Source organism: Erigeron canadensis, chromosome 4 (assembly GCF_010389155.1).
Source record: "Erigeron canadensis isolate Cc75 chromosome 4, C_canadensis_v1, whole genome shotgun sequence".
NCBI classification, from domain to species: domain Eukaryota; kingdom Viridiplantae; phylum Streptophyta; class Magnoliopsida; order Asterales; family Asteraceae; genus Erigeron; species Erigeron canadensis.
In genome coordinates this window covers 26,372,040-26,395,165 of record NC_057764.1, presented here as the reverse complement: position 1 = coordinate 26,395,165, position 23,126 = coordinate 26,372,040, and the positions used below count along the sequence as shown (strand labels likewise).

Genomic DNA, 23,126 nt, shown 5'->3' with positions numbered 1-23,126 from the left:
TTGTTAAGTGGCACTACTACAAAAAGGGGAATTAGTCTACCCTCATTTTACAAGGTTAACAAAAAAAACGTGTAAAATGTAAAAAACCCGGAAACTTTAACACGGTTAATGTTGCCAACCGTGTAAAATGTAAAAACACCCGAAAACTTTAACACAGTTAATGTAACCAACCGTGTAAAAAGGGGGGAACGTCAAATTTGACACGATTGTTTTAGGATACCGTGTAAGAAAGGTCTTAGCAGAAAGGTGGTAGTTAAACGCATTTAATGCTAGTCAGCTTATTAACACGGTTGAAGACTAAAACCGTGTAAAATGTCCTGAACAAAAAATGATACCTATTGGCAGCTTAGATTATATGCCACATTCTTTTCTTCTTCCCTTAAATTTCACATTTAATTATCTTATAATTTCACATTCAATTATTCTACAACTCCATATTCAAGTTTTCTAAAAATTCTACATTCAATTTTTCTAATACTCCACATTCAATACCATATCTTTAAATATTTTGGTGGAATATCTCAACATTTATTTCAAGTAAGTTAATTTGGCTATTATTATTATTATAATAATGGTATTATAATATATAAATTTATATATATATAATACATACATATTGTTGTATTACCAATCTAATTTGTGTATGATATTTTTTCTAGGTGAATTTTGTTATGTCGAGGTAGAAGAAGTTGATTAATTAACCCTATTATGGGTTAAAGGATATTTGATACATATTTTTTGATAAGGTAACCTTTTTTTCCCTTCACATTTGGTTAATTTAAATGATCATTCGTATTTGCATATGTATAGAATTCTAATATATATCATTTAGTTTAGGAAGTTCATATGCCGTAGGTCACCCGTCCGGAATTAATCTAATAGAGATTAGTTTCGGATAGTCCCCATTTGGGACTGTTTTTTGAATAATTTGTCTCTTTTAGGGTGTGAATGTATATAATGGATTTGAATATTAACAAATTTTTGGTAAGCATTTCTCTTTGCTCCTACGAATATGTATTTTATATACATGTTCGGGGAGTTAAGGGGAATTGTTGTCCGATTTTTTCTTAAATAATCAATCTATTATATACATTCGCATATGAGACAAATTATTCAAAAAGCGGGTTAGGATGGCCACCAAACTTGTCCTGGATTGTTACCGAGTATGCATTTAATTGACATGTATATTTTAATGTTACAGATGGATCGGAGTTATTGGATGTACGAAATACCACGTGCTACAAATGATTATTTGACATGTTTGAATCAGTTTATTGAAACAATCGAGAAGTATATGATTGAAAGTGGAGATAATCATTTTCGGTGTCCTTGTAAAAAATGTAAAAATATAAAAGATGTTAGTGATAAAAATGTACTTAAAGACCATCTAATATGTGAAGGGTTCACAGAAATGTATACATGTTGGATATATCATGGAGAGTATTTGGATGATCAAGACATGGTTCAACCTGATTATAATGAAAATGATAACAGTGTTTCTGACAATGATAATAGTGGTGATAATTTGAATGGCATGTTACAAGATGTGGAGGACGAGGTTGTTGATAAGGATTTTGAAAAGTTTCAAAAGTTATTTGATGAGGCCGAAACATCACTGTATCCTGGATCTAAATTTACCAAACTTTCAGCTGTCTATAGATTGTTTAACTTGAAAGCAGGCTATGGTTGGAGCGATAAAAGTTTCACAGAGTTACTAAAATTTATGCATGAAATTCTTCCAGAAAAAAATAATATACCGATTTCAACATACAAAGCAAAAAACTCATGTGTCCACTGGGATTGAAAATTGAAAGAATAGATGCATGCCCAAATGATTGTATATTATGCAGGAATGAGTATGCAAATTTAGATCAATGTTTTAGATGTGGTACATCACGATATAAGTGAAAGGATCAAACGGGGGGTGACAGTAACGACACGAAAGATGGGACCCCAGCTAAAACATTGTGGTATTTGCCAATCATACCAAGATTGAAACGACTATTTGCAAACTCTAATGATGCGAAGTTGTTGCGTTGGCATGCTAAAGAGCGTAAAATAGATGGAACGATTAGACATGTGGCAGATTCTTCTCAATGAAGGAACATGGATACCCCATTTGGTAAGAAAATGTGTTAAAAATTAGTTTTTAGACACGGTTATATTAGTGTTTCTTACACGGGTGAAGAACCGTGTCAAAAGATACCCCTTTTGACACGGGCATAAAACCGTGTATAAAGGGGGTAAGTATTAGTTACACTACCCTTTTACACGGAATCAAAACCGTGTCAAAAGATACTTTTTGACCGTGTCAAAAGCCATTTTCTGTAGTAGTGTGAAAATATTATATATTTTCAACATTACCGTATTCTTTTTAAAATATACTAGCTTATAGTAACTAGCACGGTACCTGCGCAATGCGGCGGTGGTCGTGGTGGCGAAGGTGTAGTGGTGGGAGCGACTGTTGGTGATGGAGGTGGCGTCAAGTGGTGTAGATAATTGGTGTAAAAGTAAATGATTTAAAGGTTAACGAAGATATTTTAAAAGATAAAAGACTGATAGTGTAATTTAGTTATTAATGTTAACATTTAAAGAGAGAGTTGCTTTTTTTATTAGATAGTATAAAAGTATATATTAGGTGTATAGAGAAATTAAGATTAAGAAATAGGGGTATTTCGGGTATAAAAAAGTGTTGAATTTCTTAAAATAGGAAATTCAAAATGTTTTATAAGGGGTTATAAATTATAGATATAGATATAGAAGTATAGATGTCTTACATAATTTGTCTTTTAAGTAATATTTGATATGTTGATGACATTGATATGCACTTGGAGTTTGGATACTACTACTAAAATTATTGGCAATTTGATATAGTTTTATAAAATCATACTACATTTTTTTTAACGTTCGTTTTCTGGTGAGAGCCTGTTCACCCGTATGTGGTTTCTACACCTACCGGCCAGGATGTCATCGCGGTAGTTCACAAGAAAAACCCCGGATAGATCGCCAAACGACACGATATTTACAGCATTGAATGTCATTTGGGATAAAACATGCGCCCCCTTGGATTCGAACCCTGATTACCCAAGGAACAAACCTTCATTAGAGGTATGGTATGTTGTTTTTCTTTTCAAGCATGTCCTATTTTTGAGATTTACAACACCTATTTTGATTAAAAACATGAAAAATATACTAAGCATACATATTTCTATATAGGGATAAGTACCTGGAAATGTAATGAACTATGTACGAATGTTTATGTTGTGTAATGAACTATTTTGATGTTTATTGTATGTAATGAACTTTAAAATCCTGGTTATTGGATATACCCGGGTATATGTGGCAACCATATAATCTGCCATTTGTAAGTTTTTAATTAGTCGGATACATCCAATAACCTGAATTTGAAAGTTCATTATATACAATAAACATCGAAGTAGTTCATTACACAACATAGACATTTGTACATAGTTCATTACATTCTCAGGTCCTTATCCCTTCTATATAATATTTGGTTACATATATTTAGTATGTTTTTTCATATATTTTTGAACTTGAATTTACAAAGTTTATTTTGGTTATATATATTTAATAATTCATTTTATTATAAAAAATATTCTAAACTTTTCGTGTATTTAACACGCGTCTAAATCTAGTATAAATTAAATATATATCATCTGACAATGAATAGGATCAAAATATACGTATACAATCCAATTAAAAGTTTTGTTGGATCAAACTAAATATCTATTAATTCATTTGGCTATCCAATAAATACTTCCATTTATCTATTTAAAAATTGAATCGCTTTCCATCCGGATTATCAAGATCGCTATCATAATGTCATATACCCTATTTCAAGTCCATAAATCCAAATTCATTGATTCAGATTCATTCATCAAGATTATGCCATTGATTCATTCAGAACATTATGCCTCTTCTTGTTCATCACTTCATTGAAGCTCCATTTTTTTTGTTATTCCACAACTCAATCTCAACAACTCAACTCTAAGGTAATATACTTTAAATTATGAAATTACTCTTTTTGAATAAAATAGTTAATTTTGATGCTCACATAGTGTTTGATAATATATCTGAATGAGTTTAGTTTATGATTTTGGGTTTTTTTTATAATAAAAATTGGATGTTTACAAAGTGTTTGATATAATGTCTCAATAAGTTTATGTTGTGATTTTGGGTTTCTACTGCGAAAAATGACTAAATATATCTTGTTTTTGGGTTTCTACTTTGAAAAACGACTAAACTTCTGGTTGTTTGTGTAATGATATTGTGTTTTTTAAACCGTAAAATGACCACTTTTTTATGATAAAAGATTAATCATTTATCCTTTAATAATGATGCATGCTAGCTACGAGGGGAGATGAAGAGTTCTTCAACACCCGACTTTGAGGAGTTGATAAGTGAAATATATGTAGTTAATACTGTTTCCCGAAAAAAGTCAACATCAGCCGTGTGGAGTTCATTTGAAAAAAAACAAAAATCGGAATGGTAGAGTTGTTGCTGTTTGTAATCATTGCGGTTCGAATTTTGTAGGAGATAGTGGGACCAGTTGCCTGAATAACCATTTTAAAAGAAAACATAAAGAATTTGTAACACTTTCAGATTCAAGTCGAAGTGCAAGTACTTACGAGTTTAACCAAGAAAAAAAGCAGGAAGAACCTTTCTACAATGGTGATCAAGCACAACTATCATTTGTCGATCGTTGACCATAAGTATTTTCGGATTTATTCTCGTGGGCTAAATCCGGAGTTCGTTATCAATACCCAAAATACAATTAGATCAGATTTAATTAATATTACAAGAAGAGAAAGAGAAGATGTATAGTTTCTTGGAAAGCATTTCGAGCAAGGTAACTCTCACAACTGATATTTGGACTTCTAATCACCAAAATTTAGCTTACATATGTTTAACTGCTCACTTCATTGATGAGAATTGGGAGCTCAAACACAAGATTCTTGCATATAGGCATATAGAATACCCACATGATGGTGACACATTTTTTAAGTTTATTCGAGATCTAGTACTAGAGTGAAACATAGATAAGATGTTGTTTGCCATGGTAGTAGATAATGCTTCTTCGAATGATGTGATGGTTAGAAAAATGAAGTCTTGGCTTCAAGAAATATCTTTATTAAGCTTAAAAGGAGACTTATTCCATGTAAGATGTAGTGCTCATATTCTAAATTTCGTTGTACAAGATGGATTGAAGGTGATACAAAGACTACTTGAAAATATCAGACTCACAATAAGGTATCTAAGGAATTGTACATACGCAAAACAGAAGTTTGATTTTGTAAGGAATCAAATTAGATTGAACAGTCCAAAGATATTACCAATAGATGTTTTGCGTATGTGGAATTCCTTAGATACCTTATTGTGAGTCTGATCTTTTCAAGCAGTCCTTGTATCATCTCCAATCCATCTTGTACAACTAAACTTAGAATATGAGCAATACATCTTACATGGAATAAGTCTCCTTCTCAGCTTAATAAAGATCTTTCTTGAAGCCAAGACTTCAACTTTCTAGCCATTACATCATTCGAATAAGCATCATCTACTACCATGGCAAACAACTTCTTATCTATGTTCCACTCTAGTACTAGATCTTGAATAAACTTAAACAAAGTGTCACCATCATGTGGGCATTCTATATGCGTATATACAAGAATCTTGATTTTGAGTTCCCAATTCTCATCAATGAAGTGAGCAGTCAAACATATGTAAGTTAAATTTTGGTGATCAGAAGTCCAAATATCAGCTGTGAGAGTTACCTTGCTCAAAACGCTTTCCAAGAAACTATACATCTTCTATCTCTCTTCTTTGTAGATATTAATTATATATGATCTAACTGTATTTCGGGTATGGATAAAGAGCTCGGGATTTAGCCCACGAGGAATACATCCGAAAATACTTATGCTCACCGATCGACAAATGATAGTTGTGCTTGATCGCCATTGTAGAAAGGTCTTTCCTGCTTTTTTCTTGGTTAAACTCGTAAGTACTTGCACTTTGACTTGAATCCGAAAGTGTTACAAATTCTTTATGTTTTTTTTAAGATGGCTATTCAGGTTACTGGTCCCACTATCTCCTATAAAATTCGACCTGCAAAGATTACAAACAGCAACAACTCTACCATTTGGTTTCGTGATTTTTTCAAATGAACCCCACATGGCCGATGTTGACTTTTTCCGGGCAGGAGTATTAACTACATATATTCCACTTATCAACTCCTTAAAGTTGAGTTTTGAAGAACTCTCCATCTCCCCTCGTAGCTAGCTTGCCTCATTATTAAAGGATAAATGATGAATATTTTATCATAAAAAAATGGTCATTTTGCAGTGCAAAATAACACAATATCATTACACAAAAAACCAGAAGTTTAGTCGTTTTTCAAAGTAGAAACCCAAAAAGAAGATATATTTAGTCATTTTTCGCAGTAGAAACCCAAAATCACAACATAAACTCATTAAGACATTTTATCAAACACTTTGTAAACATCCAATTTTTATTATAAAAAAAACCCAAAATCATAAACTAAACTCATTCAGATATATTATCAAACACTGTGTAAGCATCAAAATTAACTATTTTATTCAAAAAGAGTAATTTCATAATTTAAAGTATATTACCTTAGAGTTCAGTTGTTGAGATTGAGTTGTGAAATAACAAAGAAAGTGGAGCTTCAATGAAGTGATCAACAAGAAGAGGAATTATGTTTTGAATTAATCAATGACATAATCTTGCTGGATGAATTTGAATCAATTAATTTGGATGTGCTGACTTGAAAAATATAAGGTGTATGGCATTACTAGAAGGGTACCCGCGCGTTGTCGCGGTACCTCTTGAAAAGTGGTGGTTAAATGTTGCGGTATACTTATGTTACTTGAATGTATGAACAAAACACATGGATTGTATACAGTAGATATACACACGTGATGCGCCAAATATTCAGATTTAATTAAATTATGTATTAAAATCTTTTAAACTAGTGGTGAGTATGGGTCGATTTGGGTCGATTTGGGTCGGTTTTTGTCTAAAACCGAAACCCGAACCGAATCATTCGGTTTTTGGAAAACCAAAACCATTGGATTCGGTTTTTGTTCGGTTCGGTTTGTCGGTTTTCCGGTTCGATTTGGATCGGTTTCGTTTTTTTTTGGTTTTTTCTATAAATCTTTTTTTTTAACGTTTTTTGTTTGTTATGTTATAAATTTAACTTCAATTGTTAAGAAAAAAAATATGATATAGAAACTAAAATATAGAGATGTTTTTTTATTAACTAATTATATTTTTTAGGTGTTAAAATTAGTACAACTTTTATAAAATGAATTGTATTTACTGTAAGTTTTTATCTAAAATATACAAATTATATAGATTTGTACAGTAAAAAGATTAAATACATTAACATATTACAAATTATAAGTAATAAATATAAATGTAATATGATATAAATATATAACAAATTAAAATATATTTGGTCGGTTCGGTTTTTGATCATTTTTTTGGTATATGAAACCGAAACCCGAACGATCCGTTTGGTTTTTAGAAAACGAAAACCAAACCAATGGATTTCGTTCGATTTTTGGTTTTTTCGGTTCGGTTTTGTCGGGTTTTTTTGGTTTTTGGTTTTCCGGTTCGGTTTTTGCTCACCTCTACTTTAAACTATATAATAACATTTGACATTTACATTTATAGTCTTTCATTACAATCCAGAGTTAAAACATGGAGATCACTTATGATTGATTATAAGGGTTCCCTTTTGTGATTTATATACTGGAGTTGATTTTCGGAATTTGTCAGAGTATTTATCCATGGTTTCATACCATGTGGAGACGAATTTATTTTTGAGTAATTCTTTAGTTACAAACATTTTACAACTAAATTTTTACAAACACAACTTCCACCAATTAAATTATCTTTATGTATTTTCTCTCTTCTTTCTCTCTCTTTGTTGATTGGACCACTTCACATTCCACATGTGTTTGTTTGTAAAATGTTTGTCAACCTAGCATCCCTCTTTATTTTTTCTTCAATTTCTTACATAGTGCGAAAATTAATTTAAGGTGAAACCCATGGAGTCATGGTATGACATCTGAATATAAACAATGGTAGGATAATAGAAATATAAAAGAAGAAAAAAATGGATTATTTAAATATCAATTACCAATGTTAACTAAAGCAAAGAAAGATGAACCGCTAATTCATTAACCACTGGAAATCTAGAATATATCTCTCACCTCCGTGTTTTAATGTTTAAGGATTTTAAAATGGACATAATGGTAAATGTCAAATTTTACTGATGATTTTAATTGATTTTAACATTTTAAAGTGATTAAATTTAACTATTTGGCATATTTGATATATTTTATATTTAAAAATGACATATTTGATATTTAAAAATTTAATTGGGCATATATGATATTATGAAGCTTATCAATGACACATATGAAATTCTCTCTAGAAATTAAATAGCATGAATAATACCTCATTATAGGTCATATCTCAAAAATTGTATATATATTGGGATTAGTATTTTAAAATGTAAATTTGCATATATGGAACTTAATTCTATGCGTTATAGGTAACAAACTTTCAAATCATGTAAATTATATTTATCCGAGTACATGTGACAATTAATAATGTACGGGATTTGAAAATTGATTATAAGTAAAGTAATCCACTAATCCCATATATATTCGACCAAACAACTTATAAGTTGCTCACTAAACCCACGGTTAAATAACAATTTTACATCTTATAACCGACTTTTGGAAAATTTTAACAATCAAACCCAGCTTCAGATTTACAACTATTCTTACTTTCACCAGTCACTAAAACCACCAGAAGGCCATAATGCACCACCAAACCACCGCCGCCGGAGATCCCACCACCACCAACTTTCCATACCAACTGATCAAATCCGAAACAATCCCATCCGCTCCAACCCGACCCGAATCCGGAATCGACTGGTTACCAGACTATCTGGGTCACACATGGGTTGCATATGCAGCATCATCCCTTTTAGTGATCTCCCACTTTCCATCTCCATCGGAAAACAAAAAAGATCCGTTTTTTCGACAAGTTATCGAGGTTTCGGGTGATGGGTCGGGTCATATTTCGTCGGTTTCTTGGTGTCCAGCTTCTAGTGGTGAAGTTGCTGCCTCATTGCATAATTGTATTGGAATTTTTGCGCATAATAATATTTCTAATCATATTTCACAACAAGGTTAGCTCTCACATACATATATTATATATATATATATTATGAATTTGACTGTTTAGTATTTATTGTATGTATAATGTCATTAGAATATTGAATTACTGCCATTGTTGTGTAAAACCACACTGAAACCAGTTTATTAAATTTTAAAGATCACACTGATAATTGGACCCCACAATACAATTTAAACAAAAATAAGAAAAACCAAGCTGCTGAGGTGGAGAAAATCCTGAATGCCTATGTATATTGATAATTGTGTATAATGAGGTTATAGTGGAGTGAGTTTTTATAGGGTTCACGTTTGCATATCGGTATCCTTTAGAAATGTGCTAATTAAAACAAGTTACATCATTTTAGTATGTGGTGTCGGTGAATGGGTGGAGTGTAAGCTTGAGTAGCATTACGTCTGAGGTTAAGAGAATGTAAGCTTGAGTAGCATTACGGCTGAGGTTAAGAGCATGTAAGCTTGAGTAGTATTATGTCTGAGGTTAAGAGGCTATTGAACAGGACGTTTCCAGGCCACCATGGAGTAATTTATTGCCACTCTGCCAGCTTGGTTGCCAATATAAGATTGCTTTAGCTAGTAAAAAGGAATTATGTTTTAGAACATAAATAAAATGATCAACTTAGCATGAAATCAAATAGAGTTAAGTGCTTATGTAGATTAGTCACCTAGTTCTCAGTGTAAATTTCCAACACGTACAATCTTCAGTTTTCCTCAACTATTAATTGATGAACACCACACAGTAAATTCAAAACTGTATGTTTAATGAAAGTTGTAAAGTGAACCACCTGCATGTTAATATTTCTATTTCCTTGTTATAAGCGTTGTGGGAATGACAAATCTACCACCTTCGTTTGTATATCCAAGACTTAGGCTTCCAATTTTGCGATATGTGTAGTATGTAGTAATTTGATGTTATAAGTTATAACATGACAATGTACTGTTATTCACTTATTTGAATTCAATAATGATATTATCTCTTATTTTCAAAAGTTGTCCGGAACCGAGTGTTATTGGCCCAATGACACCAATCTATTCAAATGATGTTGAAAGACAAGCGTCATGTAGATGTTCTTGTATGTGTATAATGGACAGAAAGATAGAACCTCAAACATGTTTACCCTGAAATGGTTCATGTTTTACTATTAGACTTGGATGTTGTACATTTGAACTTTCTTACTCATATTCAGGTTCTTTTTGTTGGGGCCAGACTGCGATACTTGTGCAAGCCACAAACGTGGAGGCCATCAAATGGACAGGTTCAGGAGATGGTCTAATCTCAGTTGGAATTGATGTTGTCTTGTGGAAAAAGGACTCGTCTTGGGAAATAGCTTGGAAATTTAAACCTGAGTTCCCCCAATCCTTGGTTTCCACTACCTCCTCCATTGAAGGCCTGTTTGCAACTGCACCCCAAAATAAATTGATAAATGAAGATTCAACATCTGTGTTGATTTGTCATGGAAAATCAAAATGCATCAAAGCTGAGCTCCATCATCGTGTTCCTGTTTCCATGATTCAGTGGAGGCCTTTGGTAGCAAACCAATGGAAGGAAAAGCCCAAACATCCATTAAAGCTGATATTATTAACAAGCTGTGCTGATGGGACTGTAAGGTTGTGGAGTGAGATCGATGATGGACGGGCCAAGAAGAACGTGAAGATCCATAATGATCAGAGACCAACCGGGTCATCTTTTAGGGTTGCTGCAACAATTGAGATAAATCAAGCAGTAAATGGTATTCTGGGTTTCGATGTGTTTGTAAGATGGGCCACTGAGCTTGATGGTATTGTTAATATGGGTAAAGAAGGTAGTCAATATTTTCCTTCCGAAGACTATCACCTTGGCAAAGCTGGTAAGTGTGATTGGTTAATATGTTTTGGGCCTAAAATGCTGGTAACCTTCTGGGCCGTTCACTGTATCGATGACATTTATCCATTGAGATTCCCACGAGTTACCTTGTGGAAAAAACGAGAGATATTGGGTTCTAAAGTAGGAACAAGCTTTCCACTAAACAAATCTGTTATATCAAGGAATGGGTTCTTTGGCCCACCAGATGTATCCTCTATAGTTTACTTATCACCTTGTAACCATCTGGTGTGGTCACAATTTCATAAAGGCATATCATCAGATGATTCCTTATCGTCTGTTACAAATGGAACCCTAAACATAGAAGGTCACACTGGAAAGATTTTACAAATTGCATTACATCCGTACGGGTGTTATCCTGAACTAGCAGCTTCTTTAGATACCAATGGACTGATCTTATTTTGGTCACTTTCCAACAGTGCCATGGGTTTATCACCATTAAACTCCGGCTGCAAACTGTATGGCCATTTTGTAGATCAAGATTCTCAGTGCAAATACACCAGTTTGAGGTGGGCTCCTGCAATAATAGATGACCATAGGGTTCTACTCATGGGGCATGCTGGAGGCATAAATTGTTTTCTAGTTGGTCAAAATGAAGATGTTATATCATGTCATAAATTGTGTGCTATCCCTTTCATCGGTAATTCTGATGAAGATGCGCCGCCAAGTATATGGTCGATTCCTTTGACTTCTACATCTAACACCTTCCTAAATAACAAGTTTATGGTCTTAGCTATATGGAAGTGCCGTCTTCGGGCACTATCCTGGACTATCACAATTAATCCTTTAGAAGTTGACTTTAACAAAAATGCAGAATTTGGTGCATATTCTTTTGAAAGTGATTTTTCTGGGAATAGATACTTTACAGTTGTTGATTGTGGCTCATCTAAGTTTCCACCCCCGTATGAGAATGATAATGTTACAAGCTTTGCTGTTCCATCTCTGCATAACTTCTATACAGCTAAAACAGAAGAGCAAGTATTCAACAATTATGCTGCATATCACATGGTTACTGGCTGTTATGATGGTAGTTTTAAACTATGGAGATGTGTGGCTGCTAAATCCCTGAATTTGGATCAGGAGTGGGAACTAGTGGGTGTAGTTGTTGCTCAGGAGGGCCCCATCATAGGAGTAAGTCCAACTGATTGTGGTCGAAAGATTGTAACCGTGTCGACCACTGATGAGTCAAATGACCATAGTACCCTCCACATATGGGAATCCGTGTACATAGGAGAAACTGGGAGTTTTTTACTAGAAGACACTATACAGATTCACGGGCGGGTTGTTGCTTTAAATTGGTTAACAATAGGTAATGGTCAGCTACTGCTTGGAGTTTGCTTGCAAAATGAATTGCAGGTGTACTCTATGAGACGCTATGGGGGTCAGATTATAGTTGAATCAGAAAAAACCGAGAATAGAAACATGTGGATTTGTCTCGCAAAAACTCGTACTCTCCCTGCTATTCGAGATTTTAACTGGGGACCTAAAGCAACAGGTGTAATTGTTCATGATAACTATTTTTGTCTAACCACCCAGTGGTTACTCCCAAGCAACGAAAAGGACATATCCAAATGTATGCTTCCTGAAATATTTAGTGATTCCGATACTCATGATTTTGAAACATTGATAAATAGAAATGAACCATGCCTGACCAGATATCCTATAAAAATGAACACCGAGAACTGTATGTCCTATAATATGAGTACATTGATTGGTTCTAAGAGAATCTTGGAAATAGCAGCACGTGTTGGTGGATCTCTGCCCTCCTACCTTCCCGAAGCTCTTTTGGTCCATATTTATTCAGGTTCTTCAGTTTGCTTGAAATATTTTGGTTATGCAGTTTGCTGTTTATAATTATTCTTCTGGTAGACCACTTGTAAATACATATGTTTTATATATAGATGCATGCATGCATACATATAATATTTCCCTAATATTTTTGCTGTGTTCAGGGAATTGGAAACGTGCACAAAGTGTTCTAAGGCATCTTGTTGAGCATCTTACTTCTGATAATGTTGCTTCGAAGAGAAATCCGACTGTTAATTCTAGCCACAGAATACCACAAATCAGCCTCTCAGAATACGTTGAAGGACTTCCCACTACTAATATTAACAATAAAGCATTCGCATGGAGTGGCAATGCGGATTTAGGCACATCTTCGAGCTTTCAGTTTGATCAACTCGATTACTCTGCTTGGGGTTCTAATGGTTCCAGCAATACATTCAACTCTAATTCTACAAAATCTGGACTGAGTGGACTTATTGATTCTCTTGAGAAGTTACAGGACATTTCAGCTATCACCAACATTGAAAAGGTGCAGATTCTTGCTGTTAATGATCTACTTGATGAAATTAGTAATTCAAATCTGTCTTCACCATATAGTGGCCTTGATGAACCTGGTCGCAGGTAACTATAAATTGTTGATTTTACTAATATTACATTGATTCTAAGATTGGTATTCAAATTTCAACTTATTAAATGTGTCATTTACGTTTGTTTTCTTTGAAGGTTTTGGGTTTCAGTAAGGTTTCAGCAGTTGTATTCTGTCCGTAGACTTGGGAGATTGCCATCAGCGGGGGAGTTGGTCCTTGACTCAACCCTTATTGCTTGGGCATTCCACTCTGATTGTCAAGAAAGTTTGTTTGAATCTCTTTTGAATACTGAATCATCTTGGCTTGAAATGCGCAACATGGGTGTTGGATTTTGGTACACGAATAAATCCCAGTTGCGAGCAAAGGTACTGTCTTTGGCCACTTCCACTTAAACCACTTTAATAGCTTAGTCCTGCAGTATAGTAGTATCCATTTGGAAGAACTAATGGAAACGTGAATTAAATATCTAAAATTTGGGGATCAGTGCAAAACCAAGATATAGAGCTTTTAAGAACTCAAACGAAGGTCACACTTTTTAAGTGTAAGCATAGTATGGTATTTTGCCTTGTTGGATTTTGGTTCTCTTTATTACTTCCCATTGTTTGTGACACATCACTTATACTCAATGTTATAATGGTTATGAGTTAAAATTTTGTTCATGTCAAAATGGTTTATTGCTCGAGTATAATTAAGTTGACCAAATATTATACTTCTCTTTATGGATCTAAACTTATATCTTTACAGCGTTAAAGTTCTGCTGTTCTAATATCCCACTCATAAAGCTAATCTAGCAACATTTTTATTATTCTCTCAATCTCAATTTTGCAAAGTTCCAAGTTGTTTGCAACTTTTCGTAATTAACACATATCAATTTGTTTGTTGCAGATGGAGAGACTGGCAAAACAGCAATATCTGAAAAATAGAGATCCAAAGGCATGTGCACTTCTATACATAGCTTTAAACAGGGTGCAAGTTTTGGCAGGCCTTTTTAAAATCAGCAAAGACGAAAAAGACAAGCCATTGGTCGCATTTCTTTCACGCAATTTTCAGGTTAGTACAACTTTAAGCCATTGCTTTAATTATCACCTTTGTCATGCAATATGACGAATTTGAAGCAGTTCCAACAATTTGGTACAGGATGAGAAAAATAAAGCTGCTGCATTAAAAAATGCGTATGTGTTAATGGGCAGACATCAACTGGAGCTTGCTGTAGCTTTCTTCTTGCTTGGAGGTGATACATCTTCTGCTATCAATGTCTGCACAAAAACTCTTGGAGATGAACAGCTTGCTCTTGTAATTTGTCGTCTTCTTGAAGGGTATGGTGGGCCATCAGAACACCATATAACATCGAAGTTCCTGCTACCATCCGCTTATGAAAATGGCGACTACTGGAAAGCAAGCTTTCTGGAGGTAATAAGATATGACTACCTTTCTTCTCGTCAGAAAAAAGAGGTTTCTCACTTTGTTTTTCCTTGTAAGATTTTTATTGTTTTTGGTTTTCAGTGGTTATTAGGTAATTACTCTAAATCTTTCCTGAGCATTCTTGGCGAGCAAGTTAACTCTCCAAGCAATACCTTCGCTATCTTGTCCAACCATGTAGCTTTTATAGATCCAAGTGTTGGCCAATATTGCTTAATGTTGGCAACTAAAAACGAGATGAAGAATGCTATTGGTGAATATAATACCACGATTCTTGGTAGATGGGCAATTTTGATGACCTCAACTGCATTAAGCAGATGTGGTTTACCCGTATGTTCACCTCTATGTGGTTTTTATTAAGTATCATCTTCATATTTGTTAGAAGTATAATTTTTTCTTTTGTTTACTACCTTTTAGGTTGAAGCTTTGGAATGTATGTCATCTTCTCTCAGCATGTTCAGTGTTTCTGAACCAACAAGTACGTCAGATAGTTTGGAACCGAACATTCTGAATGAGAAGCTGAAGCCATCTTTATCTTCCTCAAATTGGGTATCTGGTGATGTGGCGTTGTGTATGCTGTCACTTGTAAAATACAGTTTTGCATTGCAATACATGACAAATCTGTTAACAGAACATCCGAGTTGGCCGGAAAGCATTACACGATCATCTGAAAATCATCAGTTTGATATGCTGCTTTCAGCTTTTGAAAAGAAATTTAATGCAGGAATTGCATATTTTGAGCAGAAGTATTCCTTGATTCGCTACCATCTAATTAATATGGTAATATGCATTATGGTATCCAGTTATTAATTATTATCCTGAAAGATTATTTAGTAAATGGTATTTCTTTAATTCTGTTTTTCTTTATGTTTCAGATTATTGTTTCCTTGTATAATCAGGGCCTCATGTTCATTGGTTCCCATATATTACAAAATGAGTGTATATCATTAAATGGAAATCCATCCTACCGTTCACTACCCATGCTCATCATGAAGGCTATCGAAGATTTTTCCTATCTATATTCGAGGTATAACTTGGTTTGTAGGATGAATTGCCATGACACAAAACCACAATTTGAGGCTAGTGTGAGGGTTGGTGATACTGGTTGCTGGTTAAGCTCATACAGAATTTATATGAAGGATTTGTTGCTGTTGGTTTCAAAGATAAGATCTGGACTGAAATTGCTCTATGGTTGTTACGCTGAAAATCTTTTACAGACACCTATGTTTATTCTGGATTTATGTGAATACTACATATATTTTGCATCTGCTTGGTTTCAAAAAGATTTCAAGAGTCTTTTTCTTGTTTTGAAGCCTGTTTTGCTAACATTTTCTAGTGAATCTGTATCATTGGAGGCTAACATGAAATCTATGAACAATATCCTTCCGGAACTATCAGAGTGTCTAGATCATAATGATATGATCAGTAACACCACTAGCTCAACAATTCATGACCAGATTGGACATGCCATTCCTAAGACTGATAAATGGTATATTATACGGGCTTCTTTATGGGGACTCATGTCAGGCTTTCTGAAGCATCAATGTGATTTATTGGCCGAAAATGTTAAAGATGATTTTTCTGTTTCTTCTCCATGCAATCTTTCTACCTACCTATCCAGCTTTACATTATCTGATCATGATAATGACAACACAAAAACACAATTACAGATAGTGTCAGCGGTCTTGGTTAAGTTGCTGAAAGTGGAATCAGAGCATGCGTCATCTTATTGTGCAAAGCAGCTTGCATCATTTTTGTTGCAAAAAGTGAAGGACCAGTCAAATGAATCTACAATTTTGTGGTTAGAAGATCTGTGTAGGTCTACACCAATAACCAATTATCAAGGCCTTGCTCAAGGTGTCGACATTGATCTTTCTACAATAACGAATAATGTAGAAGGGTCATCACCTTTTGAAGTACTGTGGATTATGTTTGATAATCAAAAAATGCTATGTGGAGATTTTGCAGTGGAATATTCCAAGTGGTCACAGCTTATTAAGCAGAAACATTCTAGAGGATGGTGTGATGCATATACAAGCATTACTGGGGAACATGAAGCTTCTGAAAATGACAGTCAAGAAGTTGGATCACCCATTGACCCCTTAAGTAGTAAAGACTCGGCTATGAAGATGAAACACACTCCTTTTCAGAAACCTAAAGAAGTACATAGAATAAATGGAGAACTACTCGAGGTAACGCTTTTCCTTCTACACAGAAAATTGCTTCAAGCGATGGTTACTAAATTTTATATTGTTGAGCAGGCATTGTGCATCAACTCAATTGATCAACAGCAAGCTGCAATTGCTAGCAATAAAAAGGTCAGAAGTAACACTCGAGTATATTCCTTTTCAATTGCTTTTAAAGGAGGTTACAAGTTTTGACCCTCACTTATGAATGATCGATTTGGCTTTTGGTTTATCTCTATTGGGTCAAACCTGTAAAAACAACAAGTTGAAAGGAACTGCTCAAAAATTGCCCACAAATATATTTATAATTCATAAAACATCATAAATCATTATATTCTAAGTGTTAGATTATTGTTGATATAATATTATTTGTTGTAATCATATTGGACACAATTTTTTATATTATTTCTGAAACTTTGGGCTAAAAGTATCTGGTGTCAACCAACCTGTACCGAAAAGTACCTATTACCCAATTATTACCCAACCCGACCGTGTTGTCATCTCTAGTTATTGTAGTACTCTATGTAGTTTTTAGTTGCAGTCTCTTTAAACAATTTCTTTTGATGATTCTATTGATCCAGGGAATAATTTTCTTTGATTGGGAAAATGGGCGAACTTCCTTTGACAAGTCAAACTATATCTGGACAGATGTTGATTGGCCGACTGATGGGTGGGCTGGAGCTGAATCTACACCCATTCCTACATGTGTTTCTCCTGGCATTGGTCTTGGAAGTAGGAAGGGGACCCACCTTGGTTTGGGTGGGGCGACCATCGGTGTTGGTTTAGCAAGACCAGTAAGCACTTCTAGTCTTGGTTGGGAGATTCAAGAAGATTTTGAGGAGTTAATTGATCCACCTGCAACTGTAGATAATATTAGGACACGTGCATTTTCAAGCCACCCTTCTAGACCTTTCTTTTTGGTTGGTTCAAGTAATACACATGTATATTTATGGGAGGTACACATTTTACAAGTTCGCATGGTTCACATGACATATTGTAAAAAGACTCATGGAAATAAATTAATAGTCAAACTTGTATGGTACAGTTTGGTAAAAGTACAGCTACAGCTACATACGGGGTCCTTCCTGCTGCAAATGTCCCTCCACCATATGCTCTTGCATCAATATCAGCTGTGCAGTTTGATCATTGTGGGCAACGATTTGCTACTGCTGCATCGGATGGAACGGTTTGCACATGGCAGCTCGAAGTTGGTGGAAGGAGCAATGTTCGTCCAACCGAATCATCTCTCTGCTTTAACAACTACACATCGTACACTCTCATTATTATATACTTATTGTCTAATCCACTTTCCTTATAGACATTTTGGAGGTCGCAGAATGGGTGGGTTGACCCAAAACATTTGATTCTTAAAACTTTTAAACTTCTTATAAAGTGTTAAAGAGTGTTGGATATGATCACAAAATATGATTTAGGAGGTTTAGGAGACTTTGCGGTTTTGATCGATTTGATCTGTTTCTACCAAAGCTGCTATGTTCTTTAATCTATTTTAAAATCTTGTGTTTGACAGCAAAAGAATATAACCCATACCGACTCATTTAAATGGGTAAAAATGGCCACCTCTAATCTATTCGTGTAATTTCTCTTTGTTGATGGTTGCAACCTGATTGTATGCAGGGATGTGACATACGTTACTTCAAGTGGATCAATTGTTGCAGCATCAGGTTATAGTTCCAACAATGTTAATGTAGTTATATGGGATACACTTGCCCCACTTACTACGTCTCGAGCTTCAATAATGTGTCATGAAGGTTCAGAAAGTTCACATTTACTGTTATTCAATTAAACAATAATGACTTCATAAATTATATCAATTTGGTGTTTCTCCATGTCCAGGTGGTGCACGCTCAATTTGTGTTTTTGCTAATGACATAGGAAGTGGTTCTATTTCTCCTCTAATTGTGACTGGTGGAAAGGGTGGCGATGTTGGAGTTCATGATTTTCGTTACATAGCTACTGGAAGACCAAAAAAACATAAGAATTCAGATAACAATGAACAAAAGTTTAATGCATCTTCAACGGCAGGCTTGCAAAATAAACACGGGGACCAGAATCGAAATGGGATGCTTTGGTACATACCAAAGGCTCATGCAGGTACTAAACTATACGTCTATACTCCATTGTAGAGGTTGTAGGTTGGATAATGGGTCAAAATGGGTAATTTTGCTTTCTGACAGATCAGGGTAACCCAAAACACTTACTGTACAGAATATAATTAAACGTTAGTGTGTCAAATATGATTACAATGTTTATTAAGTTTAGTAAATGAAACAATTTCGCGAGGTTTTACGCATTAGAAATACACTTTGGGCAACTTTTGACCTATCTCGTGCATTTTATATGTTTTTAATGAGCTATTTTTTCTCTTTGACCAGTTAGATATAAAACACAGCCCCTATTGACCCATTAAAAAATAGGTAGAAATTGGCACCGCAAACCTACTCTATCCACAATTGCAATACACCGCATATTTACCCTCTTTATTTGTAGGGAGTGTTACCAAGATATCAGCTATCCCAAATACCAGTTATTTCTTAACCGGAAGCAAAGATGGAGACGTTAAGCTTTGGGATGCTAAGAGGGCCGAGTTAGTATATCATTGGCCAAAATTGCATGATAGACACACCTTCATTCAACCTAGTTCACGAGGATTTGGAGGCGTTGTTAGGGTACCATTTTTACCCTTTTACTTCAAAATTTTGCTGTATATATAAAATACAGTTTAAGCTTGAACTTATGACGAAAAGTTTGAAACGCTGCAGGCTGCTGTGACCGATATTCAAGTTGTTTCTGATGGTTTTCTTTCATGTGGGGGAGATGGTTCTGTTAAGCTGGTTCAACTTAGAGATTTTCTATAGATCATCCCATGGCCCGTCCCATGTTCATCATAGAACATCACCATGGCTCTATATGGGCATGTTTCTATTTTTTGACGAGCTCCTTTGGGAGTTATGTGTAGATTGTATGTATATATAACTATATAAGGTAAATCATCCACATCACCGTCTAATCGTCTGTCATAATTTTTGTACTGGTCCCTGATAGTTATAGTCACCGTTGTGGGATTTTATTTAGAGTGTAAGAACAAATTCTTAGTCACTAAATCAGAAGTACAGTTCTCATTATCAATTGCCTTTTTTTTTTCGCTATAATGTATTGTTTGTTCTAAACACATTTTTATACTGGTCCATCGGTTCACTTAATGACTATTGGCGTTGGTCGGTTAACCATGTGTTGTTTGTTGCTTCAAAAGACAAGTAGAAAGGAATTTAATACAATCAGTTTTATTGTAATGTACAAGAAAATGTGCATGTAAAACAATACTCCTCCTGTCCCATTTTAATTGTATAATTTTGACTAAAGTCTTTTTTTTTCCAACATTGACCATAAATATCTTTGTGTTTGTTAGATAACACTTGATATAACATATATGAAATGATTGAGTTTTACATGTACTTTTCATTGATATAACTTTAATCAACTAATATATAACACAAATAAAAATAATTACGGTCAAAGTCGAAAGAAAAAGACTTAACTAGTCAAAATTGGACAATTAAAATGGGACGGAGGGGGTATCATTTTTAGTCGTAAGAATTGGTTACGTAGTGCAACGATGTAAATGCGGGTTTTTTTTTTAAAGGCTATTCGCATAAAATAGTCACGAACTTTGCTCTATATTTTAGATATAGGTATAGGAACTATGGGTTGTATTCATATGAATCCTTTAAAATTGATGGAAACCAAGGGACTAATCTCAGCCTTTGGATCAACCATCATCAAAATCCCATCAAACATGATTGGTTACTCCAGTGAATTACTCCGGCGACTGTCCAATCATATTTGATTGGTCAAGCCAATCAAGCTTGATTGGTTACTCCGGTGAATTACTCCGGCGACATTGTCCAATCATATTTGATTGGTCGAACCAATCAAACTTGATTGGTTACTCCGGCGAATTACTCCGGTGAATTACTCCGGCGACATTGTCCAATCATATTTGATTGGTCAAGCCAAATCAAGCTTGATTGGTAATCACTAAGACACTGTGATTTTTCCGGCGACACTGTGATTTTTCCGGCGAGCTCGAAAACAGTGTTTATTGGCTAGGGTTTGTGCGGAATGTGTTTCTGAGTGATTTGGTACAAGTTTCATGCGTTAATTCGAAGAAACAACAAAGCTATAGCGTTTTTAAGTTTTCCGGTGAGTTTTTCAAGTTTTCCGGCGAGTGTAGATCGGATTAATTTCTGGTCAGGGTTTGTTCACGGTGTTCTAATTCGAAGGAACGAAGGTTTTATCGGCGTTTGAAGTTTTCCGGCGAAGTTGTTGCATTTTCCGGCGGTTGTATCGCCTGAGAAGAAGGAGGAGGAGTTGGTCGCCGTCGCCGGTCAGAGATAAAGGTGGAGATGGCCGTGGTTCAAGATCCCGTCGCCGGAGCCGTTGCCGGAAAAACTGGGAGAAAGAGAGAATCTATGTGTGTGTTTGTGTTTGTGTGTGTGTGTGTGTGTGTGTGGTGGGAGGAAGGAGACGGCGGGAAGGGGAGATATCAAGGGTTGGGATTTATTTTTTAGGAGATAATCCAATGGTCAAGATTTGTCCCCTAGTTTCCAAAGAAAATTTAGGCCTCAAATGAACAAAACACTAAGAACTATATCTGGGTTTTAGATTTGGAAAAATCAAAAGTAGTATTGTATTCTGTAATTGATAAAATTCGAAATATGTTTCTAATTTGAATAATCCTTATACTCTTCTGGTATTGAAATCTATACAAACTTCATTGCTATTTGCAAATAACCTGTTTTTTTTAAATAGGAAAGTAACATACCAACCTGTGTAGTTAATAGCGGTGCTATAGCGGATAGCGGACCTTAGGTAAAATAGCGGTCCCGTTATTAGCGGCGCTATTTTACCGCTATCGGTGCTATAGCGGTCAGTGGCGGAGCCAAGTTTTATACTTTGGATGGGCCAAAATTAAAGGTGTAAATGAGTCAAGCCTACTCGAGAAGTATTCGAATCCGATTTGTAAAATGATCGTTTCGAACCGAGTCTAAACAAGTTGGAGCCGAATTCGAGCTTAGTTATTGACTCGTTACTAATTGAGCCCAAGCTCGAACTTTAAATACGTAACTCGATTAAGCTTGCGATCTTAAACGAGCTTATATATATATACACACACACATAATGTGTGTATATATATAGGGAAAAGGGAATATAAGGCTGTCCGACACCTAAGCTTAGGGGTGGAACCCCTCACATACTAATATTTTATTATTTCTTGTATAATGAATAAGTGCATGAGCCCCATGATTTTTATGGATTAAAAAAACAATATGTGAGTGTTCCACACTTAAGCTTAGATACCCGACAGCCTTATATTCTCATCCCCATACATATATATATATTGTATATATATTCTGTTAGTTTTACAAACTCAAAAAACAAAATCTGATTTTGGGATGGGCAAATACAAGCAAAAGTTAAAATCTTATAAAATTACATATGTAAATCATTAGTGCTAATATATGTTTGGGGTGGGCCTTGGCCCGTCCAAAGACATATGTGGCTTCGTCACTCATAGCGGTTCAAAGAGTGGTAAAATAGCGGTGTTATAACGTTTTTATTTTATTTTTTTGCCCAAAACTTGAAAGAAGCACTAATTTTTAACTAATGTTTCAAATATTGACACTTTTAAGCTTGACTTTTGCTATTTCTATTAAGTATAAATTATTAATTGATTTTTTTTATTAAATATTAAGTATTAAGTATTATATATATATAGATTTTGCATAATATTTTCATTACCGCTATACCACCGCTATCTCACCACTATAACCAATATAGCATATAGCGGACCTTGACCGCTACACCGCTATTTTAGTAATTAACTACTTAGGTACCAACTTATATTTAAAATAGAAAGTATGATGATATCTCGTACGAAAGAAGTGAGGTTTGCAAAACAAAGTGGAGCATATATATTTGAATAATATTTAATAATTAAGTCTCGTTTAAATAAGATAAAAGA

General features: G+C 34.7%; 1 protein-coding gene across 2 annotated transcripts; it reads left to right on the top strand.

Annotated features, from left to right (window-relative positions):
* The first annotated feature begins 8,806 nt into the window (after nucleotides 1-8,806).
* On the top strand, nucleotides 8,807-20,230 carry LOC122595321. Of its 2 annotated transcripts, none has more exons than XM_043767665.1 (16): nucleotides 8,807-9,244; nucleotides 10,433-12,910; nucleotides 13,059-13,512; nucleotides 13,615-13,843; nucleotides 14,364-14,528; nucleotides 14,616-14,888; nucleotides 14,982-15,227; nucleotides 15,315-15,677; nucleotides 15,773-17,089; nucleotides 17,159-17,215; nucleotides 17,665-18,039; nucleotides 18,129-18,352; nucleotides 18,719-18,852; nucleotides 18,938-19,195; nucleotides 19,592-19,770; nucleotides 19,849-20,230. In XM_043767665.1, the coding sequence occupies exons 1-16, from the start codon at nucleotides 8,872-8,874 to the stop codon at nucleotides 19,957-19,959; spliced, it is 7,236 nt and encodes a 2,411-aa protein (XP_043623600.1). In that variant the 5' UTR covers nucleotides 8,807-8,871; the 3' UTR covers nucleotides 19,960-20,230. The 2 variants fall into 2 exon arrangements, with proteins under 2 accessions (XP_043623600.1, XP_043623601.1); XM_043767666.1 differs by having other exon boundaries at nucleotides 8,810-9,244; nucleotides 19,864-20,230.
* Nucleotides 20,231-23,126: the final 2,896 nt, after the last annotated feature.

Bases quoted from the DNA above. Each gene is read 5' to 3' on its own strand.
- LOC122595321 (XM_043767665.1), top strand. From the start codon at position 8,872: ATGCACCACCAAACCACCGCCGCCGGAGATCCCACCACCACCAACTTT. The intron at 14,529-14,615 runs GTTAGTACAACT...AATTTGGTACAG, and splicing joins TTCTTTCACGCAATTTTCAG to GATGAGAAAAATAAAGCTGC. The intron at 15,228-15,314 runs GTATGTTCACCT...ACTACCTTTTAG, and splicing joins TAAGCAGATGTGGTTTACCC to GTTGAAGCTTTGGAATGTAT.